We start from the raw sequence: 14,247 nt of genomic DNA, 5'->3' as shown, positions 1-14,247 counted from the left end.
AGTGAGACACATTTAATCATTCTCTCATACAGTCAGTCATGCACCTACTAAATCCTTCATCCAGACACTTATACATCCACTCATTCTTCAATATGTAAGACATATTTTAACTTTACAGAAACATACAGTCACTGGGTGTTGTCATCAGTGATGTCATTTGAGATGTCATCAGTGATGTCATCAGTGATGTCACTGACCATGTCATGAATGATGTAATATGTGACATCATTAGCAGTGGATTGCGGGTCCGCGATATATAGTTAGTGCAACTAACTATATATGGAATTTCAATGGTTTTGTGCAAATAAAATAAGGTTTTTTAAATGCTAATCCCTAACTATATATGGTCTATAACCTATGGTTTTTTCTGTGAATATATATATATATATATATATATATATATATATATATATATATATATATATATATATATATATATATATCCTACTGGCGGTCGCCAGTAGGTATATATAGTTAGGATTTTTTCTCTATGGGATTTTGGAAAATTCTATGTCTAATAACTTTGGCGTTTGTGGACGGAATTGGCTGAAATTATCAGGAAAATGGAACATTTTGTTTCTGAGCAGCCCCTGACAATTTGGGGGGGGTTTCATCAAGCGGGGGCCGAGAAAAAAGGGGGGTCCCAAAACGCGTTTTTCCCATGTTAATTTCCATAGGGCAGTTGGCCTCACTTTTAGCTCGAACGGCTGAATGGATTTGCACGAAACTTGGCAAAATTGTAGGGACTGTTAGCCCGATGTGCCTTTGCTAGGTCTCAATATATGTGCTCCAGTGGATTTTGAGTAATTTAGGTTAAAAAAAAGATATATATCTGGCCGGAGCCTAACCACACATCTGATCTGATTGGCTGTCAGCACTTCATCCAAGAAGTGTTGGCAGCCATCTTGGGACCAATATACATGATAGCACCTCATTAAAAAGCATTGTAGTTAATAGAGGGTTTTAGGACTTTAGTTACATTATAAATCATTTGTTGATGGTACCAAACTCGTTTTAGGAATTGTGGTGGGTTCTAAGGTGATTTTACCATGTGAAAAAACCTTCTGCTGTGATATCATGAATATTGTTTGAAAGAAAACTAATATCTCATGATTTTCCCACAGTGGTTTGGAAGGGGATCTATAAGCTAAACTGAAAGCATATTTTCTGTAAATTCACATTATCTTTCTCAGTCATGTGAAAATGAAGTCTGACATTCTCAGTAAAACATGTACATCCAACAAGGACAGAGACTGTCAGTTGATTCCTTTGTGTTCTACTGCAGCCTCCTATAGTGTTCTAAAGAACAACTAGAGCGCTAACAGTCCTACTTATTACAAAGGTATGGCACACCTGAAGCCATCTTGATTGGAATAAAGTGGTAACTCTTAAAACATTTAATTTAAAAAGAAACAACATGAGGGGGTATATTTTGCCATAGAAAGTATGATTAGTGCTGCAGAATGAAAAATTAGGGCACATTTTGAGTGACTTCTCAAATCCTTTTCTATTTCATTAAAACATTCTGACATGCAGTCTCCCAAAATGGCCACCAGAGACAAAAGAGCCCAAATGTAGCCCAAATATCACCCAGATGTAGCCCAAGTATAGCCCAATGACAGAATGTCCCAGAGTGTTCTAAAGAACAACTAGAGCGCTAACAGTCCTACTTATTACAAAGGTATGGCACACCTGAAGCCATCTTGATTGGAATAAAGTGGTAACTCTTAAAACATTTAATTTAAAAAGGAACAAAATGAGGGGGTATAAGCCCAAGCTTGCTCAACCACATTACACCCTATAAGAGCACCTTGGGATTGTTAGAGCAATCCCCTGTCCCCTAGAAAGGAACCCTGGACTATTTGCACAATCTTTCTCATTTGATAGATCATATAAAGAGCCCGCTTCCTAAATTGATGGTCCAGCGGCGGGATACAAGGCTTGACATCTGCTGTACCACTTGGTTAATAAGGGATTCCACTAAGAAATCCAAAATTGTCATTAGTTAAAACTATTTTTTTTTACTGATTCCGAATTTTTCCAAAACTGTTTTAAACTAACTGATAGATCCTTGATAGTCACTCAGTAAAACTGCTTAGAATTTAAAAAGTATTTAAGTAAGTTAGGCCTTTAGAAGGTATGCAGTATTTTTTGTAGTTCTCTAAAAAGGTCCCAGTTATATTAAAACCATATCTGAGACAGGTACTTCTCAGGAGCCTAACCTAGGGCCCTACAAATACTTTAAGTTGCTCAGACTTCTGACCCCCTGCCGAGAATGGAACCTCACCATGGGGCCTAGCCCCACAATGGCGCATCGCAAGAAGTTGCTTGCAAAAAAAGCTCGGACCATTTCTGAGGCAGAAGCCCCCCTTGGAGAAGGGGTAGAGGATGCGGACGTGGATGTAGTTGATGATGATTCCAGCAGCAACCAGACAGAAAGCAATACCACTGGGAGTACTATTAGTAACCCAAAAGTAAGAGTGAAGATACGGATCTTCAGAAACTAGTCAATAGGATAGCATTAAAGGCTAAACCCCTGGCTACAGAAAAGGAAAGACTTGAGATGGGCCTAGGACCCATCTCTGGTATCAGCAAAATCTAATAGGGAGAAGGATGAAGCTTTCGAACCTAAAATCCCAAATGGGATTGTCCCCAAATACACAGAGGGTGATATCATCCCCAAATTGTTTAGAGCCTTTGAAAGGGCTTATAAAATGAGGCAGCTCAACAAGAAGTATTTGAGCTCTCTTCTCTGGGAGCTGTTCTCAGGCAATCTAGGGATAGGCTCCTGACACTGAATGAGGCAGATGTGGAGTCCTGTGACCTCATTAAGGATACCCTGATTGAGGGCTTTGGACTCACCACTGAAGAATACAGGATCAGGTTCAGAAAAACCCATAAACCCCCGAGTCAGACCTGGGTAGATTGTGTAGACTTTTCTGTGAAGACACTAGGTGGCTGGTTGAAAGGGAACAAAGTACAAGACTATGATGGGCTTTATAAGCTTACTATGAAAGAGAATCTGTTGAGTAATTATGTTCCTGAGAAATTACGTCAGTACCTGCAAGGTACACTTTCTCCTCAAGGATTGGGGAAGAAGGCAGACCACTGGGTCAAGACAAGGGTAACCAAAACAACTCATGTTGGGGTGACCAAGAGAAAGGGGTTGCTAAGTCCCCCTCTCCCCCAAAGGGAAAGATGGTGATCAGTCAAAGGATAAAAGCAAAGAGTCTTCAATAGGCGCCTAAAAACCTGTTCAGGAGGGTGGGCCCCAAAACAATAAACAGGCTAAGGGTGGGTACCAGAATAAGAGTGCTGAGAACTACAATAAGGTCCAGCCTATGGCAATGGTGGCCTTAGAAGGAGGAGGGATTACGGACCAAAAGAACGTGGTGGTATCCTCTTCAATTCCTGCAGCCTGTCTGCTGGGAAATGTTCCGGAGTCCTCAGCATGTGCTGAGGTCGAACGAAAGACCCATGCAGCTATGCTGGGTATACCTGAATGGGTGTGTGTGTGTATATAAACAAGAGCACAATGCAAAGTCCGGGGTGAAAAATAAGAGTTGGAACCAGGATTAATGGCCAAACCTTCCAAGAGAAAAGGCAAGAAGACTGGGAAACCAGCTTCTGAAAAGCCACAAGCTCAGGCCCCCTGTACCAAGAGAGATGACCTGTCGGCCCCAGAAGGGACTGAGCTTCACAAACTTGGGCCTTAAAAGCAAAGCTCTTGGGCTCTGGGCGCTCTCTAGGGAAAACCTGTACCAAGGACAGAGGACCAATCACACTCTTGAAAACATGAGACAGCAAGCTGTTGATCAGGAAAAGGGAGACATCAGTGGCTTCCATTGAACCTATTGGGAAGAGGGACTCCTCTACACTGAGGCCAGAGCCCCCAATCATGGTGCTACTAGGAAAGTGGTAGTGCCTCAGCAGTATATAGAGTTCCTGCTCGCACTGGATCATGACAAACATCCCCCCTCCCAAAGCTGTGCATCTTGGCCAGGCCAAAACGTGGAGCAATTTAGTCACCAACTTCGACTGGCCTGATGTGCCCCAGAAGGTGAAGGAGTTTTGAAACACATGTGCCACCTGTCAAGCCAGTGGTAAGAAAGGTGGCCACTCAAAGGCCCCCTAGTCCCATTTCTAGTGGTTGGGGTTCCCTCTGAAAGGGTAGGGGTTGACATTGTCAGAGATAGAGCAACCAAAGATATAGGCCTGTGTCCCTCGAAAACAGAAAACAGTCCTGGTTCTTGCTCATAGGAATATTTCATGTGATTATCAGTGCCGCAAGACTGAAAAGAATATATAGAATACAAATCACTCAAGAAGGATGTATGTATATAGTTCACTATATATGAAAGTCTATAAACGGATATAAGAACTTAAGAGAATGGGGTGCGGCCGCCCATCTTCCACATACGTTAATGGACAATCTTAGTATGTCCACGAAGTCTGTTAGCGGCATGTGGCACGCTGGCACCATACAGACCGGATGGAATCTGCTCCTAATGACGGAGGCCTAAATTCGTGACTCAATCCCTGCATGTACAACTACATTCTGCAGTTGTTGAAAGTTTTTAGAGTAAAGCTGGCTATCCCCATAGCCAAATTACATGCCTTGCATGTATTACATTACACGTTTAAGTGTAATGTAATACTGTAAGTTGCCAATCGACCGTTGAAAATGTCATCCTCTACTGGACTTGAATTTTATTTGCGGGGGGGGGGGGGGGGTGCAATCCTCTTAGCTGTGGTATTTTACATATGGAAGACCAAAAAGGGCGTGTTCATATGTAGCGCACATTTAATAATCCTCGACACAAAGTCATTCCAGATCCATCTGGTCCCCAATGTGGTTTGAAAGATTTTCAGGCTGAGCATTTTGCATATAAGGTCCTCTACCCCCATATTGGCGAAGGACTAGAAGTAATGAAACTGGATGACAGACTAAGCGAGATACAATAAGATTGTTCGGACGGCAATCCCCCCCACTCGAGTGAGCCATATTGGAGGGGAGGGGAAACTGTAAACGGCGCTGAGAATCCAAATAGAAACACTTGAGAGGTCCTCATCTCCACGATCTACAAGGAACTATTTGATATAAAAGCCTAACTGGCATGACTCTTACGTCACAATGTTAAAAAAGATGTTATAGGTGGGCACAACCTATTATCTACGAAGACCCGATTCTGAATAACATATAATGCGAAAATTAGTGGCCTGTATGAGAGGATAGACCACTTCTCAGAAGACAGACAGCCCAGGGTCAAAAGGAAGTTCTAAAAGCCTGAATTAACCTTCATTAAATCGAATGGCATTCTCCCAGAGAATTTCTTTATTTAACCCTTGTTTGTGTGCCCCCAAGGTAAAAATCCAAAACACGTCCCTTCTTAAACGTCCCTTTCTTTCGTATCTCTGTGGGGTCACATCAGTCTTTGGTCAGAATTTTTTCAAGGATGACCTGTCCAATTTCTTCAGCTGATGTTGTTTATAAAGATAACGTTTCACCAACAGGACATATCTTGTTGGTGCGAACAGCTGAACTATGTGCTGTGAGCCGAATAGCTAGTGGACCAGCTATTTCTTCCACATAGCCTAAGTCACAAGGATATAGAATTAAGTAAACTACATTCTGCAGTTGTTGAAAGTTTTTAGGTGTACTGTATGTTTATTTAGAGTAAAGCTGGCTATCTCCATAGCCAAATTACATGCATTGCATGTATTACATTACACGTTTCCTATGATGGGATTGTCTCCCACAATAGAAGATTGAGCCGTGATGGTCTCATTTGGCAATTTGGAACGTACTACCAGATTTTTGAGGTTCTTGTTCAGTCTATGGGCGAACATGGGCCTAGGAATTTTCTCTTTTTGTCCAGCGCCCTCATTCACAAATGATCTGTCAGACCTACTCATTAAGAGCAGAGTGGCGAATTACACATACCATTTTCTCATTTCCAGACCGCTGGATGTTATGTAGGAGATGGTCTCTGTCTTAGACGTGTGCTCTCTTGAATGCTTCTCATATCAGACGCCTCGGGTACCCTCTTGAAATAAATTTGTCTTTCATATTATTAGCTCTTAAGTCGTAATCAGATAAATATGTACAATTCCTCTACAGCCGTAAGAATTGTCCAACGGGAATACTTTGTTTTTGGGCTCTCGGATGGAAGCTATCGAAGTGGAGTAATGTATTTCTAGCAGTTAGTTTTACATATAGATCCACCTCCAGCACGCCATTATTATGTCATATTAAAATGTCCATAATCTCTACCTGCTTGGGACTCCTGCGTGCTGTGAATTTGAAATTGAGGTCACACAGGTTCAAACAACTCAGGAACTCCTCTAGTGCATCCAGGGTCCCAGTCCAAATGAAAAAGAGGTTGTCAATTAACCCGTTTGTTGCGTCGGACTGTCCGAAATACACCCACTTCATTCATCACCCGCACCGCGGCGGAATTCGCACCGTGGTCAACAGGTTAATCTAACCCAATGGGTTACAAATTCAAAAAAGACCCAGATACAGGGGCCACTTTCAACAAAATTATCAATATTTGGCTACCAGGATTGGCCAATATTGGAGGCCTTGACACAAATTCCTATCTTTAACCATTCTGGCAAAAGAATGGCACCAGCTGTGGATTCTTTATTGTCTAAAGTTTTATTGTTTGTTCCCAACACTAAACCAAATATGTTTGAACTTTTTCAAGATGTAATGGCATTTTTTCAAGAAAATCAGACTTAAGCCTTATAAAGCCAAATACAAGCCTTTTACAGGCCCCAAGTTGTATGAAGACAGGTGTCCCGGGATTTGCAATAACCTGAGGAAAATTGAAAATGTAAGTAAAAATTCTCAACAAGGTAATAAAAAGGCAAATTGGTCTCGGAGGACATTTTATCAAGTGGGTATGGGCTCTCCTAAGTAGTGCACGATTGACAGTATACCCACATCCCTTTTTCTCATTTTAATATTTTTTAGGATCATATATATTTAATGCATCCTGATAAGAAGCCTGGCAAATTCTGAAAAGGCTGTGTACTTTAAATATGATACATCAATGCGCAAAGTTAACCCAAAAAATATGGAATCATGTATTTAGAGCATAATAATTTTCACACATCCACCAGCTCCAGAGATGCAGTTTTTCAATTAATTCAAGACATCCAAACGTGTGAACTACATTCTGACAGCATCGCTGGATACCATTACATTGAAACTAAATTTGGAACAAGTTTCTTATTAGTGCATATGTTAACTGTAATCAAAGAAAATTACAAAAAAAGGCAAGAACCACCAACATAAAGATATTAGGAACCAAACTAATCTGTGGGGATGCAGTCCCCTTTCTTTATGCTTTAGAAAGTATTGTGATTTATTATATTATATAGTGCGTACTACCCCATATGAGGTAGTTACATAGGATTTTCTATTTTTTTTTTAAACCAATAGCATTTTTCGTTTTCATAAAAATATACTCACATTTTCCAGTTTGATAGACTGGCCAGCTCATTAGATCTAATAATGTCAATTTTGTCTTTTAACTGCACCAATTTGGGACTTTAAAACTAGGACAATATCAGGATAATAGAAAGATAATAATTGAATGACTGTCTATTTTAAGTACGAAGAAGTTGCAACAATGTGTGTACAGGCTACCTATAGTAGATTTTAAATCCCTCACATCCATTATCCTACTTTTGTGTTTTGCTGTGACTCTTACATCTAATCTAGTTTGATGCTGTTTCGTCATCTGGTCTTGAACCTTCAGTCTTCTCAGAAGCTCACGGAACCCCACCATTGGGACTGGAATGAGCCTATGTAAAAAGATGAAGATGGAAATAGAAAATTAAACAGGACTGAGTTGTACAATTGCAACATAGGTGCTAGCTCATTCATCCGTTGATCAATTTTACATTACTTCCAATTTCTATTCTGAGTAACAGTGAAGCAACCAAAACAGAGAGGTCAAAATTTAGAACGTAGTTATGAACAACTCAAGACCGATTTGTATCTAGTTCAGTGGTTCTCAACCTTTTGGCTTCTGTGGACACTAACCTAATCATTATTGGAATCTGGGGACCTAAACTGAGTTATTACTGGAAGCCGGGCACCCTGGCTTAAGCAATCTGGATGATTTGAATCTCAATACAATACACAAAAATAGAGAAAGAAGCATTCATCAAACAAAACACAAAATTATGAAATATGTTAATGTGCAAACTATACATTATCGTGGACACTCGAACCACTTCCAAATACCGCACACGGCGGTTTAGGCGAGGAAAGAGACACGGACCTCAGCAGTTTTTTCTGGGCAGTAAATCTTCTTTATTGAGAGAGATCCAACACAGACAACGCGTTTCGAGCCCTGAAGCCCTTGTTCACGTGTAAAACAGTGAAAACGCCATCTACCATTTAAAATTACCAACAACCACACCCATTGTCTGACATCACAGGTCACATGATAATGCGTATAGACAAAAGACTATATGTGCCACAAAAATAGTTCTGTAGTTCCCTTATTAGTAGGCGGAGTAGCGACATATAGCACGATCTAAGTATTAAAACATGTTACTATAGATATAAAACATGTCATGTGCAAAAATGTCATATTTCTGTAAAAATAAAAATAATTTTTACATAAATCTTGTTGGATAAATCCAAACACTGCCTACAATTGTACAGTCTTATTATCTACAATAAAATATCACCGGATACATCCAAATTTCATCATGTAAAAAGGTGAAGACCTGTATGCCACTTATATGAGCAAAAATACTTTTTATCTCCATTTTCAATTTGTTAATAGTGCAAAATCGGTGCGTATTGTGCAAAATAGTGCATATATAAATATAAAGTGCTGGAATAGACAACGTATATACAATTCATAATTAGATTTTCTGATTCTTTGAATACTGGTATATATTTCTAAAACAATTACTCCCTAATAAAAAATGTCCATAAAGGACATGATGTTCATTAAGACAGCCAATATCAAAGATCTACAACCTTACAAAGAAAATAGGTTCAATTAAAAATCAAATCAGAGGGAAGGAAGAACATTATAAAGTTCATAAAACCCGGAAATTCATAAAATTTAACAGAGCCACTCCTCATTTACTATTTACACTATACAATGTTGATTATTCAAGAAACACCAGACACATGCCCCTTATCTCACCTAAATAATGCTTACTAAAAAGTTTTTTCTTACTAGAAAATTGCGCATGTCCTCTGTCGTGTTCATAACGTTAGGCCATTTACAATCGAACTCAAGAATGTACTTTGTTTCCAGCTGCCGTAACGGTCGTTCCCTATTGCCACCCCTTCTCTGTGGCATAAGCAATTTGGATGATTTGACCCTCAATACAATACACAAAAATAGAGAAAGAAGCATTCAACAAACAAAACACAAAATTATGAAGTATGTTAATGTGCAAACTATATATGTCACTTTTCGCTCAATTCGCGGTCCTGGCGCTGCTTTCGGCCGAGCGTTGTCCCACGGGTGTGCAACCCGCTGAATATGAAAGCACACTTCCTTTTAAGAAAGCCAAGGGTCGCACTCCAGCAAAGTCTTTGTGAAAATCCAAAGTTTTATTTCCCAAAACAAACAAACACACCAACGCATTTGGTTCTGACTTAGAACTTGTTCACGGTACCGCCCCTTTGGAACTTCCTGTTTTTAACAGCTCATTACCTCATGATGTCATGTGACTATTATTACTAGGGCATTGTGGTTCATGTAGTTCAAACAAATAGTGCAAATAATACAAATTATGTGTGTCTCGCCCCAAAATGTAAACAATGCAAATATAAACCGTAAAACGTTATCCTGGAGGTTGCTGGGCATTTGGTGGTCTATAAAGGACTGGGTCTCCTAGAAGCTTTCGTATTTTACCAAACAGCTGGAAAGCTACAAGTTCTCAGTCTGTAAGGGGGGGAGGCAAGTTCAGTAGAGCAGGAAAAGGTATTTTTCTAATTAAGAAGAATCAATCTGAGCTTGGCCCATGCACCAGAAAAGAAACAGGATGTGACACTTGGCCTGCACTGTTCAATTGGGAGGCAGCAAAGAAGAAGTGACACTGAAGCCAAGGAATAGTAAGCAATGGATAGGCTTCAAGTCTTATTAAAAAAAAAAAAACAATAGTGTCTAACAAGTGAGACCATTTGCCATATTAAATTACTCTGGCTCACGCAGACTCAACGTTAAAGAGTTCAGCCAGTTGAGTACACAGCCATCAACTTCACAATCCTTAACTCAGGAGAGCTAAATTTAGGGTTTTTTTGTTGGTTTTTTTTTTAAGCCACCTGCATAATGCGTCTGCGACTTGTAGGTCAAGTGCCAGAAACCTGAATGCTGCCGGCTAAAATAAGCCTGGGCTGATGGAGGTGACCCCTTGGCATAGGGACTGCATAGAAACTAGTAGAATTGAATGGACTTCACCTGAAGTCAATGAACATGGTGGTAACCAGGTGTACCAGACGCACTCGACTCGATCCATGTGGCTACTTTCACTGGACCTCACATGCGTGTACTAGAGCACAGAATCTGTAAAAAGTGTAAATTCATGTGGGTTGTAAAATAATGAAAACATTGCTTATTTATAACAGCATTCTCGTCAGCATAAATCTCAAATTGTTGACTCTCCCAGAAGGGCTAGGTGAGATTTTCCCGTTGAAGCAAATGGAGGCAAACTACTTCTGGGAAGTGTGCACCCTTTGAGCGATTTGACTGCAACGGGGACTAACTTCTTTGGGGTGGGGTTCAGTTGTTCTGCTAGGGTGTGACGTTTAAAATCTCTGCAGGCGGCTGGCGTGCTTGCACCTTCCAAATGAGGGTGAGTCCCTGCCTGTCCATGTCGTCGTTCATAAATGCCATATATGAATCTTGAAGACGCCTTACCAGTCTCACTGGGTCAGAGTTTCAGCCCCTGTACCCTCCTCCACCCACCATGTAAGTAAGCACTAGGACCCAGAATTACTAACCTTTTGCGCCAGGTTTATATTACTTTTATACGCAAACCTGGCACAACTTGTAGTGCCATTGACTTTCTTCTGCAAATCGAGATGCACATTGGAAAATTAGCCAAAGTAACACAAAGTAGCGATATGAACTACTTCGGCCTCAAGGTGGCGTACCACAAGTGGTACAAGAAAGTTCTCCAGCAACCACCCATCGACTTTGGGGCAAATTCCTATCTAGCTTACCAGAGGCTTAGCTAGAGATTCTGGCGCCCAGGGCTATCCCTCAGACTGCCACCCTTAGCCGGGGGGAAAAGGACGGCGAGCAGCAGGAGTGGACTGGCAGGGTTTAAGTTACAATGCCACTCTCTACTTCACTGTAGCTCTACTCGCAGCCCATCTACTCTTGTGCCTCACACTCAGGGGGTTAATATCTTCGCTATGAAATATGTATTTTCGGCATCAAAAGAAAGCAGTGTGGAAACTGAAAGCCAGGTGCAGGGGAACATTTCACACACAGAGCACTGTTCGCATTCCTGGCTGAGGGTCACCAACAAGAAAACCATGGGGGGGGGGGTTCTGAGAGGGTGATAACAGCCTTATTATCTATTACAGGTAATGTTAATAGCAGAAACTCTCAGTTAAATCTTGGATGCAAGGGCGTCAATGTAATGCATTCCGGTATTTGCAGTTGAAAAAATACAATATTCCTATCTATCTAATGTCTTGGGTCTAGTTTGCGCTATATAATACTCTAAAAGAAAAATAAGTCCAGCAGAGGGCTTTCACCTCAGGGTTAGATAGAGTTTAGTTGTAGGAGGGCCCACTGCGGTTAGAGTAGTGGTAGGATAGAGAGAGAGTGCATGCTTCTGCATGCCAACACTGTAAAGAACAGTCAGCAGAACAAAAAGATTTATGGCAGTGTTGTTTTTTTTTTTGGCCGGGCTAGAGTTTTTAGGTGAAAGCCAGGATTGTCTTTGCATTACACCCAATATCTGAAATACATTCCTTTTAGGAAGTTGCTTACATAAAACTGCTTCCAAAATATTTTCCAACAAATTATTAACTTTATATTGGTGTTCATACTGGTGCGTTTTATTTCGCACTACTGATTTCATATTTATTCTGCGTATTATCAATCATAATATTTTTGGAAAAGGAACAAGCAACTAATGATTTATTATTTTAGGAAAAAGGGTAAAGATGTGGCCATGTATTATGAGAAATAAACTACCCTCCGCCATAAGAATGCTGCAGTTCACATCAGAGTTGTAGGACTTCATAGCGCAATTCAGCTCTCAACCTTCTCCTTCTATACGTGCTTGGGAACTCCTTGGTGACTTGCAGACATATGTATGTCATCTTCAAACCACTTTTTAAAACTGAAAGAGACAACTGATAGGCCTCACCAACCTGCCAAAGAGATTTGTGCGTAACCTGCAGGCTGCAGGACAGAATTCTAGGAAGAAGATGAAAACCCGAAAGTTCATGGTTGGACTTTCAGTAACTCGGAGGGTTAATGCACCTTCAGCAGAGATCTCGTCACCTACAGGTTAGAAGTCTAGTAAGACAACTTTGTGAGTTAATGCACCTGCTGTAAAGATCTGCATGTAACCAGCAAGTAACAGCATCCAATCCAATAATACAAACATGCGCGCCATGCCTTTGGCCAAAGGGAGCACACATTGAGTGGCAGGAGATCATTTGCTTTGCGGCTTGCACACTACTTTGGGGGCGGTGGGCACATGTGCGGTTGTCTGTGAGCAGCCAGTCCGTCACTGGATAATCTGCTCAAAGCGATAGCATGTGTAAAAATCAATTTGTGCATCTCGAATTAAAGAAGTGATATTTAATTGTCAAACTCGGGAAAACGCCTGAGTTTGACAATTAAAGATCACTTCTTTAGAGTCGAGATGCACACATTCACCCTCAAAACCACCCTCAGAGGCACCCTCATCTACCGACCCCCGGGACCACGCACACAATTCAGCGAAGAAATCGCCGACTTCATCAGCCCGCACGCCCTCCCCACCGCTGACTTCATCCTCCTGGTGGACATCAACTTCCACCTGGAGAACAACAACGACCGCAACACCACGACCCTGCTTGACAACCTCGCCATCCTCGGACTCAAGCAGCTGGTGACCACCCCCACCCACCTCGCCGGACACACACTCGACGCTGTCTTCTCATCCAGCAAGGACATCGTCTTCAGCCACGCCACCGGACTCCACTGGACGGACCACAGCTGCGTCCACTTCACCTTCAGAAGATCCACGATCCACCACCACCAGCAACAGGTTGCTCGAAGAAACTGGAACAAGATCACAGCAGACCAGCTCGCCGCTTCCCTGAGCCAGCACCCTCCCGCCAGCTCAGCGAACCCCAGCCAGGCCGCCGACAACCTCACGAAGTGGATCAGCAACTGCGCAGACGACCTCGCCCCACTGAGGACCCCGCCTAGCAGACCCGGCAGCAAGAAGGCCCCATGGTTCACCGACGAACTCAAGAGCTCCAAGAAGAACTGCCGAGCCCTTGAGAAAGCCTGGAGAAGGGAGCCAACACCGGACAACATGACCACCCTCAAGCTCGCCACCCGGAAGCACCATCAACTGATCCGCGCCACCAAGAAAACAGCATTCAAGGACCGGCTGGACAACATTGCACACAACTGCAAGGAACTCTTCAACATCGTGAAAGAGCTCTCCAACCCCAACGCCGGAATCAACGACATCACCCCGTCGCAAGACCTCTGCAACTCCCTCGCCTCCTACTTCCACAACAAGATCGCTGACATACACAACAGCTTCAGCCCACAAACAACGCTCCCCACGACCGCACCAACGCCCCCTACCACCACCCTCAGCGCCTGGACCCAGATCAACACAGAAGACACCATCTGCACGATGAACTCTATCCACTCCGGATCTCCGACCGACCCCTGCCCTCACCACATCTTCAACAAGGCCGACGCTGTCATCGCACCCCACCTGCGGGACATCATCAACACCTCCTTCGACACCGCCACCTTCCCTGAGAGCTGGAAGCACGCCAAACTCAGCGCTCTACTAAAGAAACCAACAGCGGACCCCACCAAACTCAAGAATTACCGCCCCATCTCGCTCCTCCCGTTTCCAGCCAAAGTCATCGAGAAGACCGTCAACAAGCAGCTGGCCGCCTTCCTCGAGACGAATGGATCCCTCGACCCCTCACAGTCTGGCGTCCGAGCCAACCACAGCACCGAGACCGCCCTCATCGCTGCCACCGATGACATCCGAGCC

General features: G+C 42.5%; 1 protein-coding gene across 1 annotated transcript in view; it reads right to left on the bottom strand.

The window, feature by feature from the left end:
- NUP54 (nucleoporin 54) overlaps positions 1–14,247 on the bottom strand; it is a 232,520-nt gene that overhangs the window by 58,565 nt on the left and 159,708 nt on the right. Inside the window, exon 9 of the mRNA XM_086949277.1 lies at positions 7,722–7,815. Within this exon, the coding sequence (XP_086805403.1) occupies positions 7,722–7,815 (94 nt within the window). The remainder of the gene's footprint in view (positions 1–7,721; positions 7,816–14,247) is intronic.

Source organism: Lissotriton vulgaris, unplaced genomic scaffold (assembly GCF_964263255.1).
Source record: "Lissotriton vulgaris unplaced genomic scaffold, aLisVul1.2 SCAFFOLD_1644, whole genome shotgun sequence".
Classification (NCBI taxonomy): domain Eukaryota; kingdom Metazoa; phylum Chordata; class Amphibia; order Caudata; family Salamandridae; genus Lissotriton; species Lissotriton vulgaris.
The sequence above is the reverse complement of the archived record's forward strand: the minus strand, read 5'-3'. Positions and strand labels throughout refer to the sequence as shown.